General features: G+C 37.9%; 1 protein-coding gene across 17 annotated transcripts in view; it reads right to left on the bottom strand.

The window, feature by feature from the left end:
• Positions 1 to 19,041, bottom strand: part of SRRM1 (serine and arginine repetitive matrix 1) — a 30,740-nt gene that overhangs the window by 5,926 nt on the left and 5,773 nt on the right. For 2 of the 17 annotated variants that reach the window (XM_034646694.1, XM_034646809.1), the window contains 10 exons: positions 18,217 to 18,332; positions 16,501 to 16,704; positions 15,830 to 16,024; positions 15,212 to 15,331; positions 13,099 to 13,373; positions 8,187 to 8,267; positions 7,368 to 7,454; positions 5,656 to 5,800; positions 5,217 to 5,258; positions 1,209 to 1,322 (listed from right to left, as the gene is read on the bottom strand). In XM_034646694.1, the coding sequence (XP_034502585.1) occupies positions 1,209 to 1,322; positions 5,217 to 5,258; positions 5,656 to 5,800; positions 7,368 to 7,454; positions 8,187 to 8,267; positions 13,099 to 13,373; positions 15,212 to 15,331; positions 15,830 to 16,024; positions 16,501 to 16,704; positions 18,217 to 18,332 (1,379 nt within the window). The remainder of the gene's footprint in view (positions 1 to 1,208; positions 1,323 to 5,216; positions 5,259 to 5,655; positions 5,801 to 7,367; positions 7,455 to 8,186; positions 8,268 to 13,098; positions 13,374 to 15,211; positions 15,332 to 15,829; positions 16,025 to 16,500; positions 16,705 to 18,216; positions 18,333 to 19,041) is intronic. The other 15 variants (XM_034646701.1, XM_019802753.2, XM_034646718.1 and 12 more) reach the window with 15 other exon arrangements.

The following is a 19,041-nucleotide window of genomic DNA, read 5'->3' as shown; positions in this document are numbered from 1 at the left end:
CTACTTTTTGGACAACATGGTAGTGTGCACCTCCACTTCCTCACCTGAAAAATGGAAACAATACCACCTACTGAGCAAGATCATCTCAAGGACGACAGATTAAGTATATAAAGCACCGACAGCACTTAACCTGGCATATAACAAGCACTCGATACTGCTCAGTACTGTATTTCAGTAATGTCCTTACAAATCTGTCCCCCCTACCTTTTATTTTGAAATCACTTTTGATTTATAGAACAAAAAAATAATAGAGATCTGCCACTTAACAGCTTCGATAACAAAAGTGATAACAAAAGTGATGAAAACTATGAAATCAGCCACAGCTCTAAGGTAGTATTAACTAAAATACAACCCCGGCTTCCCACTAATGTCTCTTTTCTGTTCCAGGTACTAAAAATCAGAATTCTACACTATATTTAGTTATCATGGGTCCTTAATTCCTGCCAACATGTGACTGTTCCTTTGTCTTCCATGACTGCCATTTTTATTTATCTGTGAGATTTTATTTCAAAGAGCGTGCACAAGCACAAGGTGGGGGGATGGCAGAGGGAGAAGCAGACTCCCTGCCAAGCAGGGAGCCCAATGTGGGGCTCGATCCCAGGAGCATGGGATCATGAACTGAGCTGAAGACAGACACCCAACTGACTGAGCCCATGACTGCCATTTTTAAAGCGTACTAGTTAGTTACACCTTGTAAAATAGCCTTCAATTTGGGTTTGTCTAATATTTCCTAATAAATCAGACTGAGGTTCTGTATTACTGATAAGGATACCAGATAAGGTATCTGGGAATTCTATGCCAGTCTGTACTACTGACTGTTAATTGATTTCTTAGTTAAGGAGGTATCTGCTAGAATTCTTCACTGTAAAGTTAGTATTTTTCCCTTTATGATCACTAAGTAGAGTGACTTCCCCTTTTAACATCTTTGTTGACACACGATTCACATACCATAAATTTTAAAGGGTACATTTCAATAGCTTAAAGTATATTCAGTTGTATAACCATTACAACACTCCCCATTCCCAGCCCACCCTAGGCACCACAAATCTACTTTTATCTCTATAGATCTGGGTGTTCTGGACTTTTCATATTAACAGAATCACATAATAAGTGGTATACTGCAATTGGCTGAGCAATGCCACTCTAGTAAGATACTCTGATCATAAACTTGCTTCAATTAGCTCTAACTAGCACATCTAATAAAATACCTTCGTCGTGGTGGCGGCGTGGGAGACCTGCGCCTACGAGGAGGAGGGGCAGGAGAAGGAGAACGTCGCCTTCTGGTGGGTGGTGGGGAGGGACTCCTCCTCCGTCTACTACCACTAAATCACCAAAAAAAAAGACAAACAAAACAAACAAAAAACCCCCCAGGTGATTTGGAGTTAACATTTATAATTAAGTGATCCAGATGACATAGTTTCAAATCATCATTAACCCAAAGTGCATCCAACTATTCCTCAGTGCAATGTTTTTCACACCACCTGTCAAGACCATCAGTCCAGATTCTCGCTGAGAACCAGCATTTTAGAAAATCAGAGTATATTACTTGTGGGAATGGTGAATTTTGTTTTGTAAAACTTTTGTTTCAGTATATAAATATGCAGAGTCTCAGTCATGATACAGAAATTCTTAACATGACACGGGCTGAAAAAATTTTGAAAACACTGCCTTACGACATTGTTTTTCAATTGGGATGCACATCACAATTACTTAGGAAGCTTATCGAGTTTGTTCACCAGGTCTGGAGTATGGTCTAGCTGGTGTGTGCTGAAAAGGCTCTCAAGTGATTCTGATTCCTTGTTAGGAATTTTTTTTTTAATTTTTTAAATTTTTGATTTTAAATTTAACATGGAAGAATTTCCATGTTCTAATTCAGAAATTTAAAATTTTAATAGCCACTAGTGGCTTAAGGCCCCAAATCTGGGTGTCACTGTTCTAAGTTCTCAATTTTTAAAAAGGTATTTCCACTATTCAGGGATTGCTTACTACTAACTAAAAACACTATCCCAAAAACAAAGGATTAAAAGTTGAGCACTAAAGCTATCACTGGGAGCAACATGGTTGAAATATAGATAATCATATAAAACCCTAATTCTGAGCTCTGTTACACACTTAACCAACACAAATGAAAAATACACACATGAAAAATACAATTATATCAACTGGACTAACTCATAGCAGTCTCCGAAAAGATATATTAAAACATACTCCAAGACAGTTTACCACCTTTTGGCTAAGTTTGCATATACAACGTAATTACATACTATTTAAAGTTTTCAATTTCTTGACCAGCATAGGATTAAGGCATCCTATGAATCTGGAAATATTTTCTAAAGTTTATTAGTCTTGATTCCCCCTTTAAAACTAAGGAGAGCTCTGTTACTAATAGAACAAATCCTGAAATTCACTATTAAATTTAGTAATTATTTTATTTTATTTAATTTTCAATTCCAATTTGTTTATGGTTTGTGGGAACTAAGACTTCACTTGGAACAGATCTAAAATAAACTACAAGAGGCAATCTATGAAGACAGATAAGCTTTGGATGAAACGAAATGTAGACAGGAACTACTAACTATAAGAAAATACAGTAAAGAAGAAGCCATTTTACTAAGCAGGGTTAATAGAATTACAGGACCCAGAGAGACAGGATAACCACAGTATTGATTCAAGATTTCAAACAGGAAAAGACATTTGCGTTTTGACTTAAAAAGCAGAAAAAAGAAAGTTTATAGGTGCAAACTAAGAGGATGAAGTGATGCAAGGCAGAACTCCCAATGTTATCAATAAATACAATCGCAGGAAGTGGCTATTACTATTGATTATGTGGCTTCTTTTTAAAAAGTCTGTAAAATCTAACCAGAAATTCTCCCTAAAAAATTGGATTCAGATTAGAACCTATTATGATAAACTAATGACCTGAGGTATTTATTTTGTGCCTCATCTTCACTGGTAAAACGAAAGGCTGAGAGCAGCCAAAAGGTCCCTTTCAGTGGTGACCTTCAATGTCCTGTTTCTATGTACGAAAATAACCAGAAAGAGTAAGTAAAACCGTAACTAAACTTGCATTAACTTAAGGAACTGCTAGAAAAATCTGATAATCACTTAAAACTGGAGTCTTGACTCCACATGGCTCCATGATCTGAAGGCTACAGAATGTCTACCTGAGCTGGGAGGGCACACGTTTCAAGGGTTAAAACAAAAAACTACTTTGAGATCAATCTGTTTCAATGTGCTTAAAAAAAAAGTGACATAAAGCCCAGGTTCAATATATTTCTAAGAGGTCAAGTTTGTTTGCTGTATTATTCAAAATTCTGAATGCTTAATATATTTCATCTGCTTAATCTAATAACAAACTAGGCACTTTCTAGTTACTCTGAATAATGCCAAGCTAAGCCTTCAACTGTGTAGAAATTGTTGGGTAGTGAAGTTCCCCCATCAAATTGTGTGAGAACCAGTTTCAGTAAGCCTCAGTATGTGATGCAGCCCTCTAGTATGTAGAAAGGCAAGTTATTTATCAGAAGGAGCCAGCTTGCTATCTCTGCAGCGATGTCTCAGAACAACCACTTCACCAGCCCTGTTGGTAACGAAGACAAGAAGCTGTAGATGTGAAAACTACCTTTTTATTTTTTTGTGTGTGGGTGATAACTTCCTTTTTACACTATGATCAATATACCTTTTATCCTTTAAGGACATTCGATCCCAAAGATAAGTGTTTCAAAGCACGGAAAATATTATTTTTTCGAAGTTTAAAGTTTACATATGAAATACTCCAAACCAGGCTGTATGTCCCCTTTCAAAAATATAATAAATACTGAAGCATGGTTCCAAATAATTCTTTGTCTCTAAATCCTATACATCTGATAGCAATTTCTAGAACCATTAAAACTGGAGGCCTTTTTAAAGAGGATAAACAAAAACATCCTGAAGCAGGGTAGTGAACAGTGTTGATCAATCACTTTCCAGTAAGAAAGTAGTTCCATAACGGGGGGGAGGGGTGTCTGTGAGGGGGAAGGAATCTTACCACTAACCTGATTTTGTAAAGCAACAAAGCAACTTTTTAGCTGCTATACTAGCAATTTCACAGAAGTCAGGGATAATTATAGTTGGGAATGGAATACCTTGGCATCTGAATTCATCTTCTTTAAAGGTTTTTATTTTTTTATTGCCAAATATTCCACAACACAAATACACAACTTCACTCCATCACGAACATTGCTGACGAGTTCCAAAGAATCTTTCCAAGAGAATTCTTACTAATTAGTGACTACCTAAAACAACACAGCTTCAAAAAGTGAGCTATAAAGAGGGAAATATGGTAATTTCAGAAAGGATACTCAGAAATTTAGCAGCAGCTAAGACCCCCCCCAAAAGCAGAAGACTAATGAAGACAGTATAATGGTATAATGTCAACAGCACAGGTCTAACATCAGGCTTTGTCACTTTATACCCTGAAGAAATTCATTTTACTACTTCTGGGCCTGTTTTCTCATTTATGAGATGGGCCTGAATTAAGAGATTTCTATTTATGATTAAGTTCTAAAACGTTAGTTTTATTGTCACAGACACCTCATCAAAAAGGCTCAATGAAGATAAGAAACCGACCTTCCTACTGCAGAGGGCCAGAGCCCTCATGTTCATCTTTAATCTTTTTAAAACCTTTCCCAAGTCTTGCTTGCTTTCCTGAAAGCAACCACAAAGGTCCTCCCCACTGAATCTAAGGAACTATAATTATCCTAGCTCTTGGAAAATATCCAGGTACCTATAATTGCACAAAAACCTAAGCTCAAATGGTACTCTAAAATGAACACTGTGGGGGCGCCTGGGTGGCACAGCGGTTAAGCGTCTGCCTTCAGCTCAGGGCGTGATCCCGGCGTTATGGGATCGAGCCCCACATCAGGCTCCTCCGCTATGAGCCTGCTTCTTCCTCTCCCACTCTCCCTGCTTGTGTTCCCGCTCTCGTTAGCTGTCTCTATCTCTGTCAAATAAAGAAATAAAATCTTTAAAAAATAAAATAAAAAAATAAAATGAACACTGTGTACAAGTTCTATCATTAATTTGATATGCAAAGAAATATAACCAACTAAAACAACTAGGGACCTTCTCCACAGCCATCCCCACTGTATACACAGGGGCGGGAGCAGGTTACCTAAATAGAAGCTCATGTCACTAAACTCTGACATGTAGCCTCACGTACAAATGAGCGGCTAACCAACCTTTTAGTCACTGGCGATTGCCATCGCTTTCCCATTTGCATCCTGAGAGCAGTGGAGAAAAACAAAGGTCAAGAATTCCATTCACCAAATTATTTACTTCAATGGAGTTAAGTATCACTAATGGCAACGTATTTTTTTTAATATGTACTTTTTTTTAATATTCAAAGATATTCAGAAGTTAATGCTACGGTTTCACTTATCTAGTCATGCATACATAGGACATGGTGGTAGAAAGCTCACCAAGATCTCACTAATAGTGATAACCACCAAATAAAGCAAAGAAAATGTCCCCAACCCCCCCAAATCTGACCATCTCCTTCTGTGAGTCCTTGAAATGAAGGAATTATTTCTAAAATAAGCCTGTAGCCCACCCCTTAAGTTAGAAGTTTCATCACAACTACAGAACACCAGCGAAGACTACTGAAAGAAAAGACATTACCGAGGAGAAGTCTCTTTCTGGCGCTTTCGAGGTGATGGAGAGGCACTCCGAGAAGGGGAATGTCTCCGCCGCCTGCCTACCTCACCATTCTTCACATGGGACCTCTTGGGTCGCTCATCTTCTGAGGAAGAAGAGGAGCCAGAATCTATAATTACACAATAAACAAAAATTACACCCGTGCTTAAAAGAGTCTTGCGCATATTTTCTGAATCTAAACAGATGGGAGTGTTCAAATTAGCAAGTTAAGCCCACTTATACAAGCATGTATACAAGCCATCAGTTCTAAACAAAGGTTATTATCAATATATGGTCAATGACTTAAAAGCCAAGCATAAATACACATCATTATTATATAATTAAATTATATAAATCATCCCCATGGCACACTCCATAGGATACAACTGTCCTTTAAGAATCTAGTGATTTTCCAAATAACTAACCCCAAAAGCATCTCAAGCCAAGTACCTGATGCTTGTTACTCTAAAGCACTTGTAAAACTACTGAAAGTCCTATTAGGGTCTGAATAACTTCTTTCCACATCCCTAGCATTTATCACACAAACAAAAAAATGTATGTGACAGGCCTTTCCCTATAGGCCTGGTAGCCAACGTCTGCGACTGCAAAAAGAAAAACATCAATTGCTTGCACATGGTTTCCTTAATTTAAAATAACTAGTAATTGTTCCCAAATATCAAAACTTAAATTTAAAACAAAGTCCCGGGGCACCTGTGTGGCTTAGTCACTTAAGTGTCCGACTCTTGATTTTGGCTCAAGTCACTCAGGGTCTTGAGACTGAGCCCTGTTGTCGGGCTCTGCACTGGGAATGGAGCCTACTAAAAATTCTCTCTCCCTCTCCCCCTTCCCCATGCTCTCTCTCTCCACCTCTCAAAAAAAACAAAAAAACAAAAAAACAAAGTCCCAAGTATCAAAAACACCTAAAACCTATATGCATTTTTAAGGCTTCCTATGATTAACTTCATATAAAGAGCTGCAAAAGCTCTGTGGGCTTTTAACGGACTTAATGCAACTGTGGGGTGCTTTGGTCTCTATTTTGTAAATGAAAAGCAAAGGCAGCACACCTAGTCACAAATACCCACAAAGCTAATAAAATTACTTATTATTAACTGAATAATAAATATTATTTATTATTTTACAAATGTACAGTACACAAAACCTAGAAACAACCTAAATGTCCAAGTATGTGACTGGCTCAATAAATTACAGTACATTAATTATTACAATAAAAGGTTTTGGCTATTTAAAAAATTAGATCTAAGAACAGGGAAAGATATCTAGATACAGTAAGTTAAAAAGGGAGGCAACATAAAGTTTGGGCTTATGCAGATTTTTTGTGTTTTCTGTTATTGCCTTTTGAAACCACAGATCCTTATACACAGCACAGCAATTTTCTGAAGATAAGCTTTTGGGAGTAAGACTAAGGATTGGGAAAAGAATTAGACTTTTCCAAATTTTATACCCCTGTCTGTTTTACTATTATACTCCAAAGATCTACTGTTTATAACAATTTAAAAGAAAATTAAGTTTTAAGAAAGGACTTAAAACCAAAAACCAGAAGTAATACTTCCTCCCCTTGAACATATTTCTGCATAGGCACACATTTCTCCTAAGCGCACTCACTACAAGGGTGGAGATTTGTATTTGAAGTATTTTTCATGAGGATACACAGAAAACAGTTGAATCCATATCCGTACCAGATGAGGACTGCTGGTTCTGCCGTCTGTACTGACGTCTCTGCTGCACAGAATCTGCTGCAGCCATTTTGCCACCTTTATCTTCTTCTGAAAGACGGATGCATTTAGAAAGTGTTCCTTTAGTTACGCATACAGAACATATAACATACTTGAATTGGAAAATGGTCTCTTTAACTTCTATCTCACTGGGTCAAGCAATACTATATATGTAGATTTTTTTTTCTTACAAAAAAAGAGCTTTAAAATACCAATTTAAATGCTGATTTTAGACTCTGTTCACCAAATGTAATCAAAAATTTATTTACTATAGGGGCGCCTGGGTGGCACAGTGGTTAAGCGTCTGCCTTCGGCTCAGGGCGTGATCCCGGTGTTGTGGGATCGAGCCCCACATCAGGCTCTTCCGCTATGAGCCTGCTTCTTCCTCTCCCACTCCCCCTGCTTGTGTTCCCTCTCTCGCTGGCTGTCTCTATCTCTGTCAAATAAATAAATAAAATCTTAAAAAAAAAATTTATTTACTATAGGTCAAGCTAAGTGCTAAGGACTTTATAGGCATTATTTCAGTTAATCATCAAAAACCTACAGGATGGTACTGTTATCTGCATTTCAGATGAAAGAAGTGAGGGTCAGATAAATTAAGTAATTAAACAAAAAGCAGTTAAGCAGTGAAGCTGGGGATTCAAAGCAGGTTGGTCTCACTTCAGAGCCGTAGCTCTTAAGTCATATCCTATAATTAATCTTTAACCAGAGGGGATAACGAAATGTGCAAAAAATCTAGTTCAATTTAACACACACAGAAAAAAACCCACACACAAAACTTACCCGATTCAGATAACTCTACTTTTCTAGGCTTAGGTGCTGGTGAAGGGGACTCTCTTTTTTCAGTACCTTTATGTTTTGTCACTAAAAACAATAAGAAAAAAAATACTTACATACATGGGAAAGCAAAACAAGACAACAACAAACAAAGCCACACAGGACAGTCTTAATGGTACAACAGGTGGGACCATTCTTATAAAGAATTTGATAATTAAATAATAAGTCAATACTTTCATAATAAATTAAATGTTTGGTGAAGAGCCTTGAAAAGCTCTATAATGATTTTTGAATCTGAATATTCTCTCAAAAGAAATGCCAGTTAAGAGAAACTGTGAGTTGCTGTTTCGCAGCAGAAGCTGTGTAGGAGATATGTGTAACATTCAATTCAGTAAACCTCCGGGCGCTACCCCATAACCTAAATATACACACACGCAACTACAGAGGCCTCATCAGCACGACAGCGTCCAAACACCCAGGTATACCTGGGTTCAGAAAAGTTAAAAACTGATAAAATGGTTAAGAAATAAGATCTGATGAAATCTTCAGCGAAAGAGATTTGTTCTGGAGAAGAGGACTGAGTTAGCCAAGAGACTAAAGACTCTTTATCTACCAATACAGCCTTCATAGTAACATGAGGGATTTAAACTACGCAAACAAAGTAAACTCTCACAACAGGAAAAATAAATACTAAGGCTGAAGGATTCTTTCCTAGCTTGGGGGGGGGGCAGCAGCTCTGAAATATACCTAAGGTAGTAGGAGAGCTGTGAGCACCTTATGAATTAGTCAACGTCTCTTTTCCAAGTTGCATGGAAAATTATGGCAACTGTCTTTTGTATGCCTGCTGTATTATTAAGCAGTGCTAAGCACTGTTGCTAGTATTACCTCCCATTTTACAGGAGGGGAAATCTGAGGCTTAAAAAGTTATTAACTTCAACTAAAATCACATGGATAATTAAAGTGAATTAGGATCTGAACCCAAGACTCTATTTCTAGAGCACAGCCTTTAATTTCCACCAATTAACCAGCTCTATTTATAGTATCTATCCAGTGTTTCAACTAAAATGTAAAGTATACACCAATAGAACCACCGATCTTACCACAGATTAACCTGAAACATCATCTGAGACCATGCTGCTAAGAACTAAATTTGAAGACAGTATGATCCCCTGAGGATCCTTATTTGTTTTGTTTGATTAAAGCAATTACCATGGGATGTTGACCCAGAATGTAGACACATTTCTTTTAACACGCTCATACTCAGAATTCTGTAAAGGCTTATTCTAAGGGACAGTAACTTAGACAGCTAGTGATCTAAAACAGAAATCTCATCTTTGCTAAAGCAGTCAAACTGAAGAATTTACAATATTTTTTTTAAGATTTTTTTTAAAGATTTTTTTAAGATTTAAGAGAGCATACACGAGATCAAGCAAGGAGGGAGGGGTGAGGCAGAGAGAGAATCACAAGCAGACTCCATGCTGAGCACAGAGCCCAATACAGGGCTTGATCTCACGACCCTGAGATCATGACCTGAGCCAAAATCAAAGAGTCGGATGCTTAACTGACTGAGCCACCAGGTGCCCTTTTTATCTTTTTAAACCATGATACTTTTTGAATAACCTGCATTTTATTAGATTCTACCTAATAAGAAAGCATTTTTGACAAAGCACTGGATTTGGTTAAAAAAAAAAAACGGTTAAAACCTAATTAGTTATCATGAAATATGGCAGCAAAAATGCATTTAAAACTTGTACTTTAACAAATTCAAAGAAATAAAATACAATTACTTTTATACTTTTAAGGATTCGAGGCTATTTTTCTGGTCAGTATTCTCTACTTTAAAGTGTCAGTTAATCTTCAATTCTTGAAAAATTATTAGAGGCATCCAGTTATCTATAAACCCCAAATGTTCAAGTTACCACCTAAGAGAACTGGGTTCCAAAACGTGTTTGAAAGATGCCTGAATGTCAGAATGCATTTTCCTCTAAGACACATTAAAAATGTGGCTGTGTTTGCAAGACAGCTGACAAATGCCAACTGAATAAACACAACTGAACTAGAACATACATATTTTTTCCCACAGAAATATGTATTTGCAATTTTATCTTGATCCAATCTCTCATGAATGGCTTACTGTCAAAATATTCATACCATTAGAACAGGTATCTATTTATATACCCCTATGCTGGTTTATATACCCCTATACTGTCAAAATATTCATACCATTAGAACAGGTATCTATTTATATACCCCTATGACTGACTGAATTGTAGTATTAACAGTTAATGTTTCATCTGAATATTATCTAGACTTTATAGTTTATTGTGTTAATGTTTTATTTTTAGTATTCAAGGGACAAAATCATTCTAGCATAAAGTCAGAAATCTTCTAAGTCAAACGAAAAACCAGAATTTCAAATTTACTTCAGCAGTCCTATTAATTATTAATCTCCCAGACTTGTCCAAACGATCACTTGTAAAGATAAGTCACTGTTACCAGAACTGGTGAAATAATCATTGTCTACAGAATACAATTTATAGGGTTAAACATCCTAAAATTACAATAGGTATAGATTCTCTGTAAATACACTTCATTAAATATCCCACTGATTTCAAAGCAATACCTTATGTACTAAGATAATGCCAATTTAATTAACAGGCCACTGATTACAAAATGCTTCCTGAAGATCCTTTCAGATGAGAATGTATAGTCCAAAATTAATTACCTCTAAATTCCCCCAAATACTTTCCCTGCATCCTTCCTATACCATTTGCCCAATATTAAAAATCCTGACTGGTAACTACCACATGAAATATACAAATTAAACCTATTACACTTCAATGGTGTCACTGATCTTATTAGCCGTGGAGTATTGTAAAAAGAAATTTCTGAAATCCTATCACCAGGTACAGAAACTGAAGAACTTGACCCTGCCCTCCATCTCCCACCTCTAGCCATCAAAAGAAGCATTCTGGGGTAGGAAAGTTGGGCAAAGTGTACATTTTTGTACTGGGAAATGAAAACCCAAATTTTAGTCCTGGCTGCCTGACCTTGACCAAATCACTTAACCTAAAGACTGGTTTCTTGATGACAATCTCTAAAGTCTGTTCTACCTCTGAAATTTCATCACACAGGACCAGGATCATTTTACTGTAAAATGTTATTTCCAAGTAGTCAGAAACAAATTCAGCTTCAGTAAACAAAAGGCAGTCTCTAACTATATTGCCCACAGTGTGTCTCTTCGGCTATGTTTTGTTTGGACATGGAAGACCTGTCCCAGAATCCACGGGAATGTAACTAGTTCTTTGTCTTCCACCATGACTTATTTCTCTCCTATGTGCATATCCACTGTGACTTTTTTTTTTTTTTTTTTGAAAGCAGTGGCCCACTCCCCTTGAGAATGTATCAGAATGCAAGAGGTTGGTGCCTTGGTAGACTCTGAAAAAAGTTAACTCTTAGCAACCCATTTTAACAAAGATTCAGTCCTCCCGTTCAGATACTTTTATTACTCTTGGCTATAATGTAAATAGAAAATTCCTAACTTGATGTGTTTTTTGCAAAGTAACAGGTGGGAACTTTCATATTTTTTCACTAGAGAGCTTTCTGGCTCCAGATGAAGAAAAAAAAATTCAGAAATACAAACACTTCACAGAAAAAGAAAAAATTGGTTAGGACAATGGGCATCAGATTTGGACACAGTGGCTGGAAACTACTGAAACTGTCCTAATCTTGAACAAAACGTAGTATGGAACATGAGGTTACAAAAATAAGTGACCCTAAGGCCCCCTCCCATACTTAAATTAAGTCTGAACCTGGGAAGACCCAAATGAGTCTATTCTAATCCAGCTGTCTGTCTAGTTATAAAAAGCCAATGCAACAAAAATGACCACATATTTAATTATACAGTCACCAAATTAAAATAATTTACATATTATTCTTTACAGATTAGCATTAGCTGCCAGTTTCCCCGTCACTCTGATGGCTTGTCTATACCTCAACAGTCAAAACTTTGATCATCCCCATTTTCTTTTTTCTAACCTGAAAATTTAGATGTGATCAGAGCAAGCCCAGTATAGACCAGCCTACAGACTGCTTCTCAGAAATCAATTACTGTAGCAGCTTTTAGGCCCCCCCCCCCCACTACTCACCCTTCAGGCTATCATCTCAGCCCCAAACACCAGAGGCCCAATGCGATCCTACTGCTTTTCTCCTTGTGTGTTTATGCTAAAGGACAGACCCCAGTACACCACAACCTTCACTCAGACTAATACAGCAGTCTACTTGCCTGGCAGGATCACAGATCATAAATTCCTCAGATCAATCTGCAGAATAAACCAAGGACAACACTCAGAAGAACCCTGCCTAGAGCCTAAATTAAAAAACAAATCAGCTTTTAAGAAGACACCATGTTCTTCCCTAGGGAGCACAATGCGGCCAAGAAAGAATTAAAACAGAATATGAAGTCCTCAAATAAGATATCAAACAAAAAAATCTTCAGGGGGAAAAGTTAACCGGTCTCATAGTAATAAAATGATCCCTTATCATGACAACACAAACTTTGTTAAGTTACCCCAACTCAGGTCTCATAGTAATAAAATGATCCCTTATCATGACAACACAAACTTTGTTAAGTTACCCCAACTCAGCCCACGGCTGGTAATGTATTTCTCCACCTACTTGATGCCAGAGGGCAGCTGCTAAAAACAAAACACATTTACCCATAAACTCTATTTCAACAAATCCCAAGAACTTAAAGCAGGAAAGAAAAGGTGATAAGCAAATTTACAAACATTATCACACACACAAATTTTACCCAGCTACTCCACACTTTGAAGGGGGAGGGGCAGCAACAACTGACTGGGCACTTTGTAGCCAAATGAAGAATGAACAAACTGTTTTTTATGTGTCTGATTTTTACCTTTACCTGAAGTTCTCCCTGGAGAGACAGAAACACGACTTTTTCTTGTACGGTTTGACTGCTGGGGTGTCGGGGAATGACGAGTTTTTGGCGGTGGAGTTGCTGGAGGTGATGGCCTATGCCTTCGCCTGGGAGGACTTGCTGAAGGAGATAACCTACGAGTTTTTCGAGGGGGGCTGGATGTCCTCTTAGGAGGCTTCTTTGGCGGTGACCGGGAACGAGACGAAGAGGATGATGAGCTACTTCCAGACAAGGATGCTGATGAACGCCTTCTTCTGTGGAATGAAGTATTCGCATTCATTAACTGCATACTTGCCAAGAACGACCTTACAGGTATGTACAGTTTACACAAAAATACAACTATTTTTATCCAACTTTTGAGTTTATGTAGCTAAGTACATAAATAAGTTTAAAAAAAATGGGAAACAAAACCACAACCTAGGACAGGAAACAGCTAGTTCTGAGACTAAATGTGAATAACTTATTCTGGTAAGTGCTTCTGTTTGAGTTGTCTTTCCAGTTACACAATATGTCACGATGAGTGCTATAATATGGTAACTAACCAGTCTCTTTCTTCCTTAGGAAAATCACCACTGTTTGGAGTTTGCATACAAAATTTGGGTGGCAAAGTATTTTCCATTTAATAGCACAATGTCAAACAACCTTTAGGTCGCATTTAAAAAAAAAAAAAAGATGTGCAGCAGGGTTAGGAATTCATTTAGCTACATAAACTTAGAAGCAGGGGCCTCTCGAATTCTGCGGCAAAATTTGTGGTAAGTTCTGTTGCAATTATGTGTACCTGCAGAATTCACCTTTGGCGGAAGAATTCCTGAGAACCTGAAAAAAAGAAACCCTACCTTAAGTGTGAGATAAAAAACTGGCCGAAAGGGAATCTTACACAATCTGCAAAATATTTTGACTGCTAAATGGCTCAGTAAGCACACTTAAAACATGCTGTTTGCAAAACTCCAATATAAGAAATAGCTGTTTCCACTAATCTTGTACTAGAAAGCACCAGCATTACTTTTCTCCTAAAAAAGAATAACCAATTTCAGAAAAGTGTGATGCCTCAATCTACTGACCATTCACACCATTCGTCTCATTTGTCAGTAGTAACACCAAGTCTATCATTTTAGCAGTAATCATAAAAATGGTTCATTATATCACAACCCTCTCCCCAAACATTTTTCTTTTGAAAAAATACGGGACTCTGAAAAACCTGACTGCAGAAAGAAAAATCACGGAGGTTATTATCTCCCCTCTCTCTATCCAAGTAGATTCATATCCCTACAAAAATCTTAAAAGACTCAAAACACAGAAAATTCTGTGCTAAGGATAATCTGAAGCACATCATCACATCTCCTTTCAAGAAGTAAAGAAGGTGCAAAACTCTGCTACCAGCGCACCAGGCCTCTACTCCGGGCAGATTTAGCAACATCTTTTTGTTAAAAGGGATATATCCAAACGGTTTACCTCATGCCAATTTTAAAATGATTTTTAAGAAAAGAACATTGGTACCGATAGGGTTACTTTTATGTCTAATCTCTTCAAAAACACCTAGACATCAAACTGCTAAAAATGGCTATATCCATGGGATGGGACTACGGGTAACTTTCCCTTTGGTATTTCCTTGAAATTTTATTAACAGTCACTTCTGTAATGAGAAAAAAACATTTAAAACAAAAATATAATTGCAAATAGGTTAATATTGGTAGAAGTAGCTTACTGGCTGTGGTCATCTGCTTTTCGGAAGCCAGTGATAATTAAAAACCAAAGGAAGAGGGAGGGTGGCAAATTCCCTTATTCCTAGGAGATCTTGGGGTCTAAAAGGCTAAGTTAACACGAAGTATCAGTAAAATGGTCAATCAGTCCTCCCCCCCGCCCCCCCGCGTTTCGTTGCAAATTAGACCTCAAATGAGGGCTCTTTAGAAGGCATCACCTAGAATCACTCACAAGCTCTTTATTCCAGGGGAACAAACTAATTCAAATATTAACCTGAAGAAATGTGGTGCACTTTCATGTACTGACACTTCCAGATTACAGAAGAAAAAAGAAAAGAAAGAGAAAAAAAGGAAAGGAAAGGAAAAAGAACAAGAAAAAAGAAAGCCCTTACCGTCTCACTGGAGATCTACTCCTTCTATGCCTGGGTGGAGGCGGCATTCGTCTTGGTGGGGTTCTTCTTCGAGGAGACGGCCGCCTTCTCGGACTTGGCCTCCTTCTAGGTGAGTATGATCTGCCATAACAAACAGAATTAGGGCCTGAATAAACAAGAGCAAGGAATGAATTCCTTGACACAGCTTTCTCAACAGCTATATTTTAAAAATGAACTTCAAGGCATACAATTTTCCATTTATGTAGAGATTTTTATGGTGCACAAAAAGTGTCCTCAAATTCTCTCTGTAGGTCCAAAGAATAACATTTGTACTAAATGCTTTCTACTGCTCTGAAATTATTTATCTAATTCTACCCAGAAAGTAGCATGTAGGGGCTTGCTGGGTGGCTCAGCCGTTAAGCATCTGCCTTCGGCTCAGGTCATGATGCCAGGGTCCTGGGATCGAGCCCCGCATCGGGCTACCTGCTTGGCAGGAAGCCTGCTTCTCCCTCTCACACTCCCCTTGCTTGTATTCCCTCTCTCACTTCTTTCTTTGTCAAATAAATAAATAAAATCTTAAAAAAAAAAAAGTAGCATGTAAAACTCAAGGTCTAGATCGGTCTTGAAGCCACAGCTCACCTTGACCGGGATCTATGACGCCGTCTAGGTCGAGTATGAGAAGGAGAGCGAGACCGTGTCCGGGATCTTGATTTGGAACGTGACCGAGATCTTGGTCGGGTCTTCTCCTTCTCTTTTTCTTTTTTGGAATTTTTCTCCGGAGAAGGTTCTTTAGGCTCTGGTACAGGTTCGGGTTTGGGAACTTTCAGGATGTCACTGTAGAAACAAAGAGCTTATTTTTTCCCTTCTGCAGCTCAGACTCCTAAGTCACAACACAATGATGTAATAAAGTTATTTTTCTTTTTAAAGTGTTTTCAAAGTCCATGAAGACTTCCCCTTAGCTCCAAAAAGATATATACACATTAGTGAAAGTTAAAAAGCAACTAGCAATCCTAACCACACACATTCTTAAGAGCACAAAGTTGTCCACAGCATTGGGAAAAAAACAATTTACAATATATAAAATATCTGAAACAGTACAACCAACCGATAGCAGTGGTCACCTTTAGGGCCTTTTACTTAAACTCTCCTGTAGAATTGGAATCTTTTCAACAAGCTGATTTTATGATTAAAAAAAGGGGGGGGGGAATAACCAAGTAACTTTGTATTTGTAACTCAGAGTTATTCTATTAGCAGTCAGTTAATATTAGCCTAAAGCTGTGATATTTATAAATGAATTTTTATATACGTACCTAGTAGACGTGGCCTCTTGTACTGAAGGTTCTTTGACTTTCACTGATGGTTCTGGGAGCTCTGGAGTTTTTTCCTTCTTTTCTGGAGCAGGGGAAGGACTCCGGCTCTTGGTTCTGTGACGGGGAGATCGAGAATGACTGCGCTTTCTCTCTCTCCTGACAGGGGAAGATCGTCTTCTAGGGGAAGGAGATCTGGATTTGCGTCTAGGATAAAAGTAATTTTTTTCAGGTTTTTGAATCATGTGGATTGGGAGAGAGGGTCAAAGGGCAAAGTGAGAATCTTTTTAATTACACCACTGCTGTTTATACCTGAGAAATTCCTTGTGAAAATAAGGTATCTTGCCATATTTACTTAAAGGGAAGGGCCAAAAGAAAACCAGAAAGGCAAGCAAACAAAGGGTAACAATATTCTCCAGTATACCAGTTTTAAGAGGAAAGCATTAACCTAGGACTCTAGATTTAGATTCTTAATCATTCCCAGAGACGAGGACACCAAAGACCAACTTTTCAAAAGAAGAGAACGCTTGAAAGTAAAGAGATATTCCATAATAACTCAAGCCCAACCAAACAGTTTAGATGCAGACAGATCCCACCACAGAGTCTGTCAGGTAGTCTAGATATTCCAGAAAAATGACTAGTGGAATTGGAAGTAATATGCTCTTTGGAAGAGAAGAGAAATATGTCAAACCTACACAGCCTTTTTGAAAAGGAGAAGCCCCCTTTCCTTTACAATAATGGTTTCCCTAACTTGAAGTAAAACAGCCGATCTGGTTCATCAACAGCTAAGTAGTTATCACCGTGACGTGCTTAACTCTAGCAACAGTACGCTTCCCTGATAAGGAGGTTTTAATATCAAATATACTAATTAAAATGAACAAACAAATTTTCTCCTCCCTTTACTAAGTCCAACAGATTCATGAAAAAGTTAGCAGAACTCTAAAAATGAAAAGCCTAGTAGAATTCTCACCTTTCACCACAAATACAGTAGAAGCTGAGTCGTAGGTTTAAAAATGGGAACCTAACCATAGTCTCATTGGAAAGAAGAAGAAAACAAATAAGTGATCTGTTTTGGGTTCAAGACAACCATCTAAGAAAAGCAGAACACGGAATTAGGTAAGTATATGAATGGCTAATGGGCACAGATTTCTAATAAAAAGGACAGAAAAGAGTTGGAGTAGATTAAAATAATTTAATGCCATATTTAAACAAATGCAATATGGAAGGCAAGTCTCGATTTTGATTTAGGAATTAAGAATTGTATAATTCACCAAGACTTTATAGACAATTATTATAGTCAAATGATCTGTCTCAAACAAAACAAATATTTTAGGCCAGAGACAAGACTTAGTCCACCATGAAAATTGTAGATGATGGAAGAAATCTCTCTGAATAGTGCTGTTAGCTTCCTTTTTAACTGTGCAACTTTCTTTTTTTTTTTTTTTTTTTAAAGATTTTATTTATTTATTACAGAGATAGAGACAGCCAGGGAGAAAGGGAACACAAGCAGGGGGAGTGGGAGAGGAAGAAGCAGGCTCATAGCGGAAGAGCCTCATATGGGGCTTTGATCCCATAACGCTGGGATCACGCCCTGAGCCGAAGGCAGACGCTTAACCGCTGTGCCACCCAGGCGCCCCAACTGTGCAACTTTCTACACACAGAATACTTTACCATCTAAAGTACTTGCAAAACACTAGGCATGCATGCATTGTATTATACCTTCTTGGGCTTCGAGACCTCTCCCTTTTTTCTCTGCTGCTTTCTTTTTCTTCCTTATCCCTCTTATCCTTGTCTTCATCTTGCTTTTTCATAGATGCCAACTTTTCTTGTTCAATCTGCAAAGATCAAGTTTTCAAAGTAAATAAAGCTAGACATTTGAGATCAACAAACAAACTGAAGACTTTGCACCTCTAATAAATACCAACGCTATAAATCATTTCATCAGCCTCTGCTTTTCAACAAGATTAGTCTCAAGTTTACTTAAAAAATCATTTTCACATTCATCTTACTCTTCTGTGATTTAACATACACTGCCGATGTGAAGAACCTGTGCTTACCTTTTACGATGTTATTAAAGTTCAAATTTTCTTCTAAGCTAGAAATATGCACATATTTAAAAAAATATTTTGGATGCCTGGGTGTCTCAGTTAAGTGTCTGCCTTCAGCTCACGTCAAGATCCCAGACTCCTGGGATTGAGTCCCACCTCCGGCTCCTTGCTCAGCGCGGAGCCTGCTTCTCCCTCTGCCTGTGCGTGCACAAGCTCTCTCTCTCTCTCCAACAAATATGTAAAATCTTAAAAAAAAATTTATCTACCAAATTACTGGACTCTGGAAAAATGACATTTTATTAAAAGATTTTATTTTAGAGAGAGTGCGTTTGTGCACGAGGAGGGGAAAGCGCAGAGGGAGATGGTAGGGGAGAGAAGCAGACACCCCGTGGAGAATGGAGCCCCTAGGGCTATATCCCATGACCCTAGCATCATGAACTGAGCCAAAACCAAGAGTTGGGACGCTCAACCAACTGAGCCTCCCAGGTGCCCTGGA

This window comes from Ailuropoda melanoleuca, chromosome 2 (assembly GCF_002007445.2).
Source record: "Ailuropoda melanoleuca isolate Jingjing chromosome 2, ASM200744v2, whole genome shotgun sequence".
NCBI classification, from domain to species: Eukaryota; Metazoa; Chordata; class Mammalia; order Carnivora; family Ursidae; genus Ailuropoda; species Ailuropoda melanoleuca.
This window is presented reverse-complemented; position numbering and strand designations above follow the sequence as displayed.